Source organism: Pelophylax lessonae (genome assembly GCF_965119305.1).
Source record: "Pelophylax lessonae genome assembly, chromosome: 11".
Classification (NCBI taxonomy): domain Eukaryota; kingdom Metazoa; phylum Chordata; class Amphibia; order Anura; family Ranidae; genus Pelophylax; species Pelophylax lessonae.
The window spans coordinates 167341861-167355136 of NC_138778.1; the positions used below are offsets into that span (position 1 = coordinate 167341861).

Consider the following 13276-nt stretch of genomic DNA (forward strand, 5'->3'; position numbering starts at 1 on the left):
ATAATTGATATAATGTGAACTTTTTGTATACCACGGCCACTACACTTAATTTCTCACCTTTTTGTTTTTACTTACGGTTTTGTAATCCTGAAAAAGGAGAACCCTGAAAATTATTGGCTGCATATTCACAAACATAATATTTACCAACAAATTCATAATGAATTCATAACTGAAAGTATGAGACTTTAGTTTCATGGCACTCCCTCCTCCTACGTTTTGTCTTCATGGTGTGTCATATTAGTGACTTTCTCTCTTACAGTAATAAAGGGTATCTTTTAAAGGTCACAAGGTGTTTCTGCCATAGGGTCTACTGGTTAAAAAATAAGATCGATGGCATAGCTTTGAATAAGTAAGGTAAGAATGCGGGAAGGTCTGGTATGAATCAAGATGGGTCATATAAGTTCCAACGACTTATTTTATAGTGGAGTGTGTAAATTTGTATTAGCATGGGTTGGTGTGGACCATCCATTAGGATCCTCAATCTTTTCAACCTAATCTTTACACTTTGTGTGTTTTTTTTTTTTTTCTTTTGATCATCATAAATTAAACTTACCCATGCCTTTTCAGGCAAAACTACTGTATAAAGAGCAATAGAGCACAGAGGGAAATTAACCACCGCAAGACGATGAACATGAAAGCTGCTTTGGGTTGGCCATTGTTTTTAGATCTCTCTTTAACTATACTACAAATTGTGGCTCACATTTGGTTGATTTTACCCCCCTTCTGTTTCAGGAGACCAACAGAATGTTCACATCAACCAGAAAAGTGTATATGATCATTTTGTGTTGTACAGTTATCGCGGTGTTCAGCTACATTGTTCATCTAAACTTCAATCAGGTATTTTTTTTGTTGTAGACCTAGCGTTTAAATTGTGTCTGTGAATAAAGCTAAGAGTGTAACAGTAGAAATCTTGACTATTTCCCATCAGCTTTCCAACTTTCACTTTCTCAATGTTATAAATCATCTGGCTCCTGCCTATGGAAAAATTGGATACATTGCCACAACAATGGATAACAAACCCTCCGACCAACAAGTAAGTGAGATAATGACCAGGATAAACAGTACAATGCCCCAAAAGGACACCATGTATTTTAATGAAACCACTAGTGCGATGAATAGCAAAGCAATAATATTTAACTCTAAAGCTAATTATTGTGTTGGAGACACCTTGATTGTTCAGGTTGAGATGTTCAATTATTTGGGGAAAAGTAAGACTTATGGAGGAGACATTTTAAGAGCCCGAATCTTTTCACCAAAGCTTGGAGCTGGAGCTTCTGGAAGAATCGAGGACTTCAATAATGGAACTTACAATATTTATTTTACATTATTTTGGGAAGGACAAGTACAAATATCTATTCTCCTAATGCATCCCAGTGAAGGGGTAGCTCTGTTGTGGAAAGCGAGGAATATTGGATACAATTATATCAGCTACACAGGAAAATTCCTTAATAAAAGCCAGGAGGTATATACGGAATGTGGCTTTTACTTGAATTCCCAACAAGAAAAATGTAAATATATGGACAGTAAATATAGAGAAATTTTCTACTGTATCAAGTTACCAGCAGTACCTTGTGAGGCTTTCATATCATTAAAAAGTGGGAACACGCGTTATACATACCTCACCGATGTAAACAAGACTCTGTTTTCCACGTAAGTACTTCCTAAGATTAATTTTTATTCCTGGCATAGTTTATATTATAGTATATGAGGTTCCAAACCTGGGATTGAACAGAATTCTGTTGCAGACTGTTTTAGTAAACCTGTTGTAAAAATGGGCAATTCAGACCGTAAAAGAAAAAAAAAAGCATAGGAAAGAGTTATTTTAACCACTTCAGGTCTGCCCCATAGCAGTTTTACTGCTATAGGGCAGCACCTGTGCGCCGGATCACCTATATATACCCAATCCGGCCCTGCGGGTTAGGGTACGCGCATGTGTGCCGCCAGCGGCGCACTTCCACTGTGATCACACACAGTGGGAGTCCATCAGCGTGTACTGCGTACTCGATGCCCGCCGACACCTGCCAATGATCGAGGAGAGAGGCAGAACAGCGGTCTGCCTATGTAAACTAGGCAGATTGCTGTTCTGTCAGTAGGGAAGGCATTGATCCTGTGTCTCTACAAAGTAGAGACATGGATCCACGCCTTCCCTTCTTAAAAGCACCTGCCACAGTCTAGATAAACAAAAGCTAGGGTAGGCACACAATTAACCCTTTGATCGCTCCCAATGTTAACCCCAGTGTCATTTGTACAGTGACAGTGCATAGTTTTTAAGCATTGATCACTGTAATAATATCACTAGTCCCCAAAAAGTGTCAAAAGTGTCAGTTAGTGTCCATATTGTCCGCCGCAAAATCACAGTCCCGTTAGAAGTCGCTGATTGCCACCATTACTAGTAAAAAAAAAAATTAAAATATCCCATAGTTTGTAGACGCTATAACTTTTGCGCAAACCAATCAATATACGGTTATTGGGATTTTATTTACCAAAAATATGTAGCAGAATACATTTTGGCCTAAATTTTTGAAGAAATTTGATTTTTTTGGATATGTTTTATAGCAGGAAGTAAAAAATAAATAAATATATATATATATATACAGAGTGGTGATCGAAAGTTTGGGCACCCCAGGTAAAATTTTTTATTAATGTGCATAAAGAAGCCAAGGAAAGATGGAAAAATCTCCAAAAGGCATCAAATTACAGATTAGACATTCTTATGTCAACAAAAGTTAGATTTTATTTCCATCATTGACACTTTCAAAATTACAGAAAACAAAAAAATGGCGTCTGCAAAAGTTTAGACACCCTGCAGAATTTATAGCATGCACTGCCCCATTTGCAAGGCTGAGACCTGCCAGTGTCATGGATTGTTCTCAATCATCGTCTGGGAAGACCAGGTGATGTCAATCTCAAAGGTTTTAAATGCCCAGACTCATCTGACCTTGCCCCAACAATCAGCACCATGGGATCTTCTAAGCAGTTGTCTAGAAAACTGAAACTGAAAATAGTTGACGCTCACAAAGCTGGAGAAGGCTATAAGAAGATAGCAAAGCGTTTTCAGATGTCAATATCCTCTGTTCAAAATGTAATTAAGAAATGGCAGTCATCAGGAACAGTGGAAGTTAAAGCAAGATCTGTAAGACCAAGACAAATATCAGACAGAACAGCTCGCAGGATTGTGAGAAAAACAATTCAAAACCCACGTTTGACTGCACAATCCCTCCAGAAAGATCTGGCAGACACTGGAGTTGTGGTACACTATTCCACTATAAAGAGATACTTGTACAAATTTGGTCTTCATTGAAGAGTCATCAGAAGAAAACCTCTTCTACGTCCTCACCACAAAAATCAGAGTTTGAACTTTGCAAATAAACATATAGACAAGCCTGATGCATTTTGGAAACAAGTTCTGTGGACTGATGAGGTTAAAATTTAACTTTTTGGCCGGAATGAGCAAAGGTACGTTTGGAGAAGAAGGGGCACAGAATTTAATGAAAAGAACCTCTGTCCAACTGTTAAGCATTGGGGTGGATCAATCATGCTTTTTGGTTGTATTGCAGCCAGTGGCACAGGGAACATCTCACGAGTAGAAGGAAAAATGGATTCAATAAAATTTCAGCAAATTTTGGATGGTAACTTGATGCCATCTGTGAAAAAGCTGAAGTTAAAGAGAGGATGGCTTCTACAAATGGATAATGATCCTAAACACACCTCGAAATCCACGGGGATTACATCAAGAGGCATAAACTGAAGGTTTTGCCATGGCCTTCACAATCTCCTGACTTCAACATAATTGAAAATCTATGGATAGACCTTAAAAGAGCAGTGCGTGACAGACAGCCCAGAAATCTCAAAGAACTGGAAGACTTTTGTAAGGAAGAATGGGCAAAGATACCTCAAACAAGAATTGAAAGACTCTTGGCTGGCTACAAAAAGCATTTACAAGCTGTGATACTTGCCAAAGGGGGCAGTACAAGATATTAACTCTGCAGGGTGCCCAAACTTTTGCAGACGCCATTTTTTTGTTTTCTGTTATTTTGAAAATGTAAATGATGGAAATAAAATCTAACTTTTGTTGACATAATTATAAGAATGTCTAATCTGTAATTTGATGCCTTTTGGAGATTTTTCCATCTTTCCTTGGCTTTTTTTATGCACATTAATACAAAATTTTACCTGGAGTGCCCAAACTTTCAATCACCACTGTATATATATATATATATATATATATATATATATATATATATATATATATTTTTTTTTTTTTCTTAAAAATTGTTGGTCTTTTTTTGTTTAGAGAGAAAAAAAAAAGAAAAAGCAGATGATCAAATACCACCAAAAGAAAAAACTTTATTTGTGGGGAAAAAAGAACATACGTTTTATTTGAGTACAGAGTCGCACAACTGCGCAATTGTCAGTCAAAATAACACAGTGCCTAAAAAAAGAAAAAAAAAAGTAACGCAGTGCCTTATTGCAAAAATGGCCTGGTCATGAAGGCGGGTTAATCTTACGGAGGTTAAGTGGTTAAAGTTAAGTTGTAACCAGACTATTGACATTCAAATATTTGCATAGTCTTACCAAGCAGTAAATGAGCTTAACATGATCAACACTTACCTCTGTAGCTGCAGGCACTCTACAGCAAGTCATCCTTTATGTTCACAATAGAATTAATGATGTCTTTTAAGAACTTTTCTCTCTCACCAGCTCAGCTTCCTCTGCCCCTCTTCCAGAGTACCTGCTTTGCATTTACATCAGCAGGGCCGGTGCAAGCAATAGACAGCTTAAGCAGCTGCCTGAGGATGCCAGGAGGGGGAAGGCAGTGAAATTCAAATCAAGAGCCCAGTATGTGAACCCCGGAGCAGAGCCCAGTTTCGGAAAAGGTTTCTGCACGTGGCTACAGTGATGTGCCAAGTAGGGATGCTGGTGCGATCACCAGTAACACCTGCCTCGCAGATTGTGTGGGGTGTTACGTATGCCGCATCTCTCCCTCTCCCCCTCCATTGCCTGACAGTGGAACACTGATGGCATACAGTGTAGAGATGACTGAAGACCCCTCCTCCTCTTTGACTCAGATGTTTTCCTGTACAGTGTATACAGACAGGAGGAGGAGTGGGAGGAGGATGGACACCTCTCTGCATGTCCCACTGATCCGAGGTCTGTAATTAATAAACAACATGAGACTTGCATGGGAGTGGGACACAGGGAAGGGAGAAAAGTTGTCAAAGAATACTTGTAGTGATTTGGGGGGGGGGGTGTAAGTGGATACTGTGTGTGAGGGGGTACTCTTTAGAAGAGAGAACTTGTGCTGGGGGCGGGGGTAACATTTTCTATCCAACCCCCTCTTCTATCACAAGTCCTCTCCCCTCCAAAAGTGCCCCCCAGCACATGCAGTATCCTCTTATTCCCCCCTGATCAAAGAGATACTAGCTGCTCTGCTACAGAGGGGACAATCATGGTGTCTAGGACCCTGGGCACCCCACAAGAGATTTGAAGCAATTGATCCAGGTGCCCACACTAGTGCCTGCCAGGTGTAAAGTTTGGGGTTGTATAGCTCCAGGCTGGCCCAAGACATTGTGCTGCCTTGGTCCAAGCATGCCTGCCCCCCCCCCCCCGGAAAACAATGAAGCCTGCCAAAAGGCCCCCCCACATCTATTATTTTATATCATGAGAGGGTGAAAAAGAGGGGTTGAGAGAGAGGTGGGAGTGAGAGAAAGAGGCCGGAGAGAGAGAGGGGGAGTGAGAGAGAGGGGGGCTGAAAGAAGGGGGGCTGAGAGGGCCGGTGTGAGAGAGAGTGGGGAGTTAGAGGGGGGTGAGTGAGAGGGAGATGGAGAGAGGGAAAAGGGGGTGGGGGGGTTGGGTGAGAGAGGGGCCAGTGTAGGAAAGAGGATGAGTGAGAGAGAGGGGGGTGAGGGTGGCTGAGAGACAGGTGGGCTGAGAGACAGGTTGGCTGAGAGATGGGGGGACCGAGAGATACAGGGAGAGAGAGAGGGTGGAGTGTGAGGGGGGCTGAGAGAGGGGGAGTGTAAGAAAGAGGGGAAGAGCAAGAGAGAGGGGGCGAGGGAGGGGCTGAGAGAGAGGGGGGCTGAGAGACAGGGGCTGAGAGACAGGGGTGCTGAGAGATGGGGGGGGAGGGCTGAGAGATGAGGGAGTGTGAGAGAGGGGGGTGGAGTGTGAGGGGGGCTGAGAGAGGGGCTGAGTGTAGGTGAGAGAGGGAGTGAGTAAGAGAAAGGGGGTGAGAGAGAAATGGGGTGAGAGAGATAGGGTGAGAGACATGGGGGCTGAGATACAGGGGCGCTAAGAGATGAGGGGCTGAGAAATGGGGGAGTGTGAGAGAGAGGGGTGGAGTGAGAGAGAGCGGGTGGGTGAGAGAGAGAGAGAGAGAGAGAGAGAGTGTAAGAGAGGAATTGATTTTAAGAGAGAGGGGGCCTGAGAGACAGAGGGGGGCTGAGAGACAGAGGGGGGCTCAGGGAGCGGGTGGGTGAGAGAGAGAGAGAGAGGTAGTGTGAGAGAGGGGCGCTGAGAGACGGGGGAGTGAGAGAGAGAGGGGTAGAGTGTAAGAGTGGGGTGAGAGAGACCACATAGCCCTGTCCCTATCTTCAGTGACTCCTCTGCCCCTACTCCCCGTGCAGGCCCTGTGTGCGGGTAGGTAGGTGTAGCATGCCCAGTACCTGATGGCAAGCAGTGCCCTATCTCCTTATTTTCCTAGAGGTGCTCTCATTGCTTGTCTCCTTGCTCCGCCCGTGGCAGCCTCCGCCTTCTGCCCGATATATAGTATCTCTGGTAAGAATCAGTACATTGATGCCTCCTTTCTTCTGCACTCTGTATCCATAGACCCCATTCTAAAGCAATGGAGAGCCAGAAGCATGGCCCTGGCTGTAAATACCAACAACTTTGCTTGGAGTGGACACCATGGAGTACAAAAGAAGGCATTGTAGCGAAAGGAATGTACATTACAGTGAGACAGTAGAGATTAGTTATAAAGCACTTTTAAAATGGATTACTTTGCTTACCCTATACAGACCTCTATTGGAAAGTTGTGTGGTCAGAATACCAGGGTTGAGATGAGAAGCGTCAGATGGAAGATCTCCTGCTCTGCCAGCCACACTGGGCTGCCTAGACCTCCATCAGGGCAGGTTCTGCACAGGATTTGACAGCTCCCCCAATCACAGTGTCATTTTTAAACGCAGAAGCCAGCAGAGGATTTCTTCCACTACTTGCTTCTTCAGCTGCACCCTCCTTTTTATCAGTCAGAGCGACAGAGAAAGTGAGTAGTGGAAGACTCTCTGCTGGCCTCTTTTTTTTTTTATAAATGACAGGTGACTGTCAAATCCTATACCCTCCCTCCCACTTGACAACACTGCATCTGGGCAGCTGCTCCTCATACACTCCCCAATGTCCCAGCCCTTGATTAGAACCCAGCTTTATTGTTGGGACAACTAGTTCAGCCCGAGCATGAAATGGTGCCGAACATTGGCTGTTCGCCCGTTCGGTGTACACCTGAATTGTTGGGGCATTTGTTCGGCCCCCGAGCACCCCACAATGCTATGTGTGCCCCACAGTGCATTGAAAGCCCTGATTGGCTGAATCAATGACAGATTTGCCCAATCAGGGCACAGAACACTGTTAGAGCCATTACTGGAGAAAGTAATGATGCTCATACCCACCCCCTACTAAAAAAGATCCTTCTCAGATAAGCCATTTGCAGTGCAATATTGGAGTGGAGAACAGGGCTCTGTTCATTGCTACTAGCAACTTAGTGTGCTATAGTGTACTATTGTGATTCTATGAGTGTAGAGTAAGTGCAGTGTGAGTGTAATGTGACCATTAATTTTTTACTTTAGTGTCAGTTTAGTGTTTCAGGGCAGGTTTACTGCAGTATATTGAGGTACATTCGTGCACATTTACTGCCATTTAATGAACTGCATTAGTGCACGTTTACTGCAGTATATTGAACTGCGTTAGTGCACTTTTACTGCAGTATATTGAACTGCGTTAGTACACTTTTACTGCAGTATATTGAACTGCGCTAGTACACTTTTACTGCAGTATATTGAAGTGCGTTAGTGCTCTTTTACTGCAGTATATTGAAGTGCGTTAGTGCTCTTTTACTGTGTATATTGAAGTGTGTTAGTGCAGGTTTACTGCAGTATATTGAATTGTGTTAGTGCACTTCTACTGCAGTATGTTGAAGTGCCTTAGTGCACTTTTATGGCAGTATATTGAAGTGCGTTAGTGCAGTTTTACTGCAGTATATTGGATTGCGCTAGTGCATTTTTACTGCAGCATATTGAAGTGCCTTAGTGCACTTTTACAGCAGTACATTGAAGTGCATTAGTGTAGTTTTACTGCAGTATATTAAAGGGATTGTAAAGGCAGAAGATTTTTTTTATCCTAATGCATTCTATTCAGTAAGATTAAGAAAACCTTCTATGTGCAGAAGACCCCTTCAGCCCCCCCCCCCCCCCCAATACTTACCTGAGCCTGTCTTTATCCAGCGATGTTGCAGGAGTGTCCAAGCTGCCAGGGACTCCCCTCACTGGCTGAGACAGCAGTGTGGGGTAATTGGCTCCCACTGCTGTTAATCAAAATAATTCAGTCAATCAGGAGAGAGGGGGCGGCCGGGTCACGGCTCTGTGTCTGAATGGACACAGGGAGCTGTGACTCAAGTGCCAAAGAGGGACCAGAAGAGAGAATCCAGGCTGCTCTGTGGAAAACCAGCAGCACAGAGCAGGCAAGTATAATGTTTGTTATTTTTATTCAAAAAAAAAAAAAAAAGAGACTTTACAATCACTTTAAAGTGCATTGAATTGAATTGCGTTAGTGCAGTTTTACTGCAGTATATTGAATTGCGTCAGTGCAGTTTTACTGCAGTATATTGTGGTGTGTCGGTGGAGTTTGTCTGTGTAGTGAGTAGTCAAGTTAAAGTGCACCAAAAACACCTTTCCATTGATTAAAGTGCGTCCAAGTACACATTTCCCCTTCTCTATTACATTTTGGTTATAAGCCACCCCCCATCATGTCTGGAGGGCCAACAAGGAGAGGCAGACGTTCCCATGGCACTGTGAGGGGGCCAGCAGCGTCTTTGTCCACAGGCAAAGGTGGACATAGTCCGTCCTCAGGCAGGGCACCATTTCCTCTGTTTAGTGATGTTGCCTGTGTTATCCAGCCACAGCATGCAGAGGAGGTGGTGGACTGGCTTACTAAACCATCCTTATCCTCCTCATCCTCTATCATCTATGCAGAGACTAGTGCACAGTCCACTGCAGCTGCCAGAGCTGCCTCCTTGTCCACAGCTATTCCTTCCATATCCCCAGCATCAGGCATAGAGGAATCAGTTATTTGAACACATTGTCAGCTACAATGCCCCTTGACGATGAACAGCCATTAGTTGATTCATCAATATTACCTCTATAGTTACGATGTTACTGTTACTTTATTCCAAAGACTGCAAAATAGACAGCAGAATTTAAACAAAAAAATCTCTAATCTTGTGCACTAAAATGTGGCCTCATCATACAAACTGGCTTCCCAAGCCATTGTTTATAAAATAAAGAAAGCTTGCAGGGAAAATGTCATTTTCTTGCCTTTATAAATGTCATTTTTGCTACAGCAGGTTCTATATATGGTACAGATGTGCCATTTTACAGGCAGACTAAGGGAAACCCCTAGGCACTATATTTAAAGGATTTTTTCATTTTTATTCTTTTACTTTAAGCATCAGTAAATCACTGCTCATTTAAAAATGATGTTTTTTGCAAACGTTTTTTTATTGATACATGTCCTCAAGGGCAGTACCCTGACTCCCATACCATTGGTATGCCCAATAACTTGCATCTAAGCCCTCAAAATGGGCACTTTTGATTTTTCCAGTTCAGTCCCATAGACTTTAAATGTGGTTTGTTATTTGCTCCAAACTTTCTCGATGTTCAAGACTTCTGGTGCAGACCAAATAGGGGGTCGTTCGGCCCATCTCTACCTAGCTTCATTGGTGACAGCAGCAGTGTAATTTACCACCAATGAAGCTGTGGAAAGGGGGATTATATTTACATTGCATAATTATAACCTACTTTTTTCCCCAAGTTTCATTGGTGGCAGTGTGAACGATTATACTCCCACAGATTTAGTGAAGATATGCACTGTGTTGGGGTACACCCCTCATGCCCACCACGTCCCTCGCTGTACCCAAGCTAGGGACATTGGTGTCAAATGAATTTGCAGTACCTCAAAGTTAGGCTGCATGCCTATACTCCCGCCTCTCCTCTTTGGTGCCTGCTGGTGCTAAGATCAGAGCTGGAAGAACAGAAGTCAAGTGGAAGTCACTCCACATCTCCAAGTACTGCACTTGCCCCACGCTGACAGGGAGAAGGGAGGGCAGTTGAAGAAAAGAAACTCAACACTAGCAGCTGCACAAGTCTTGGAACAGTGAGTGGCAGACATATGCAAGGCCTTTGGCGACTATGGCTTAATCTTTAACTGAACTTGTCCTTTACAGTGTCTAAATCCAAAGACAAAAAAGGTAATATATTGCACCTTACCAGTCCTTAGCTCTGGTGGCTGCCTTCATTTTCTTTTTTTAGGCTAAATGCATTTTCTGCAAATACAGATTATACATGTTGATCCTGCCAAATATCCATTATGCTTATAACATCCTGTGCATTGAAGAGACTTCTCATCACCAGTTGAATATAGAGAAATGTTTGTAGTCCATATCAGAAGTAAAGGCTAGGGTGATAACACTGCTCCTCAAGAGATACAGTACAGCCCTAGGACAAGAAATATGTTAAAAGAAAACAAAGGCAGCTACCCCATATAAGGACCAGTAAGCTGCAATATAAGGTATTTTCATTTTTGGGTTTAGATAAACCTTTTTTTTTTGGGGGGGGGGGGCATTATATACAGTATATACTGTACATACAATGAAAGCATATCAGTGCCATTGGAATAGTTATTATATTTCTTGTTTTTTCATTATTCATGATTAAAGGTCCAGAATTGCCATGGAAATTCCCAAACAAGTTGGAAGTATTGATGTTTTAAAATGTCCAAGTAAGTCTGCATTTTTTTATATTTTTATTCTTAGAAAATCGATAGGATATTGTACAGTCAGATGTAATGCCTGCGACCAGCTTTTTACCTATACAAGCAGACATTTGGGGGTAAATGTCCACTTTTCAAAGTGTACGTTATTAAATAGGGTGAGCATGTGTTCAATAATGTAGCACTACTCCCATGGGAGCTGCTTAAAACTGATTTTCCTGGGTTACCCATAGCAACGACTTGTAAATCCTTAGTACTTTAGATTCTTGGCTCAGTCAGTAAACAGTCCAAGGGACTTGGTTTTTGTTGTTTTTATTGTATGATGGGATGGGAGAAGTGATGAGTGGGATACTCCAACTTAGTAAACTATGCACAATCTTGAGGACTTCTATGTTTAATGCGGCAAGGCCACTGCTTCACCCTGCCACTGAAGTGAAGTATTTGAAAGGCGAACTACTTGGTAGATTACTCTTCAGGGTTCTACTTGGCACCCCCTTTCTCACTGACTGTGAGCGCTGACCTTCTGTCCACTGGCCTAACTGGATTGGTCCTCTTCCTGGGCAGACCCCTTGGCAAGCCCCCTGGTAATCATGGACACTATTTTTCCCAGGTAACTCTGCATTCAGCTCCACTGTCAGTTTCTCCAGGACCTTTTCGGCTCAGCTCCACACCTGGCTCACTAGGCCGACTGTCTGTGACCACTTTCCTCAGCATACATGAGGAGAGACAGCCGTCACCCTCCTCCTGGGACTCTGCTTCCTGTCAAAGACACCCCGCCTCATGAGCTCTCGGCTTTTAAGTTCAATCCCAGGATGCACTGCGTTGGTGCCCTACCATTGGCAGTCCCACAAAAGCCTGTGCATCATTGGCCAGGCTTCCTCCCCTGTCCAACAGGCCTCCCTATTGGATGCAGTGGGAACACTCTCTCAGACCAACCTAATGCACACTGAGCACAGAGAGCAGGCCTAACTAAAAGATCAGGCTCCCCTGATAAGCAGACGCAGCAAAACAAATGCTTTACCTAGCACCTGTCTAGGAGGGTGCTACATCCACCCCCCACCAAATTGAGCCATGTCCCCATTGGCTCTGGGGCAGCCGCCCCCTAAAAAAATCCTACAAAAAAAAAAAAAAACAAAGAGCATCCCACCAACTTGGAGAGGGGGAAAAGGAAGAACAAATATACATAATAAATTAAGTGGAAAAATATATTTCTCTGCTGTACAATATGATACAATTTGAGTGCATTTTAGGCAATGCACCCCCCAACCAAGCAAACTCTGCTCTGGTGAGTAGATATAGCATCCTAACTAACTGACACTAAAACTCTACACAACCTGAAAAAAAAAAAGAAAAGGTTAGGCACTTTATAGGTACATACTTTGCATAACCATAATCCTAACTCAGGATGATGAGAAGATCCTCCCCACGGGGGCAGCCTTCTCATCCAACATCCCTGACTACATGATCAGCTTCCATCTGTAGTCTTGACCCAGCGCTCAGCTCGCTCTTCAAGGCGACCCTGAGCCCTGCCAATGACTATCTATAACAGTCCGTTGCTAATGTCTGCAGTGTCCTTCTTCCAAACGACACCCAGCATCAGTTTTCTTCATCTCACAGGAAAATTAGTTGTAGTTGCTGGAGCCTGGGCAACCCAACAGTCCTGCGGGAAACAAAGATTTCTTCAGGGGCCCCTGGCACCAGGGAACCCCCCCCACCAAAAGATTTCCGAAGCTTGTCCCACTTCTTCAGGGCAGCTACTCCCAGAGTGCCAGTTCCGCCCTGTTGGCCGAAAGTAGTTATTCTGGAACTTGGTACAAACTTCTAGTTGTAATTCGTGACCCCGGCCCGATGGCCCAAAGGGTCTCTGGAGCAGCAACATGGAGCTTTCAAAGTTCTCCTGAGAGGGTAGGCCCATCAACTGGTGGAGTCCCGTGGTTTCCCGACCCCTTCAGCAAGGATAAAAGCAAGAGGGGTAATGGAAAGAGGGCATAAGCCCTGACAACAACTGAACTTAACTTTTTCTTTATCCGATGTTCCTCTTCTTCTTGTTTAGTTCATAACATAGGCTAGCCAGCCTGACTTACAATGATCTTCTCAACAGTAGAAATCTGGATGGGGAATAGGAACAACTTTCCCATCCTTATTCTGTATGCGGATTGACCAAGCCTGGCCAGATCCATCTGGGCGGCGGACCTCCACTCGGTCCAGGTAGATGGACCGCCCATGATTCCACTGAGTCTTG

At 43.6% G+C, this 13276-nt stretch overlaps 1 protein-coding gene across 1 annotated transcript in view; it reads left to right on the forward strand.

Annotated features, from left to right (window-relative positions):
- Nucleotides 1–744: 744 nt before the first annotated feature.
- The window catches only part of LOC309567068 (NXPE family member 1-like), a gene marked incomplete at both ends in the record, with an annotated part of 48048 nt that continues 35516 nt past the window's right edge, over nucleotides 745–13276 (forward strand). The window contains 3 exons of the mRNA XM_082272390.1: nucleotides 745–837; nucleotides 929–1650; nucleotides 10982–11043. Coding sequence (XP_082128516.1) covers nucleotides 745–837; nucleotides 929–1650; nucleotides 10982–11043 — 877 coding nt within the window. The remainder of the gene's footprint in view (nucleotides 838–928; nucleotides 1651–10981; nucleotides 11044–13276) is intronic.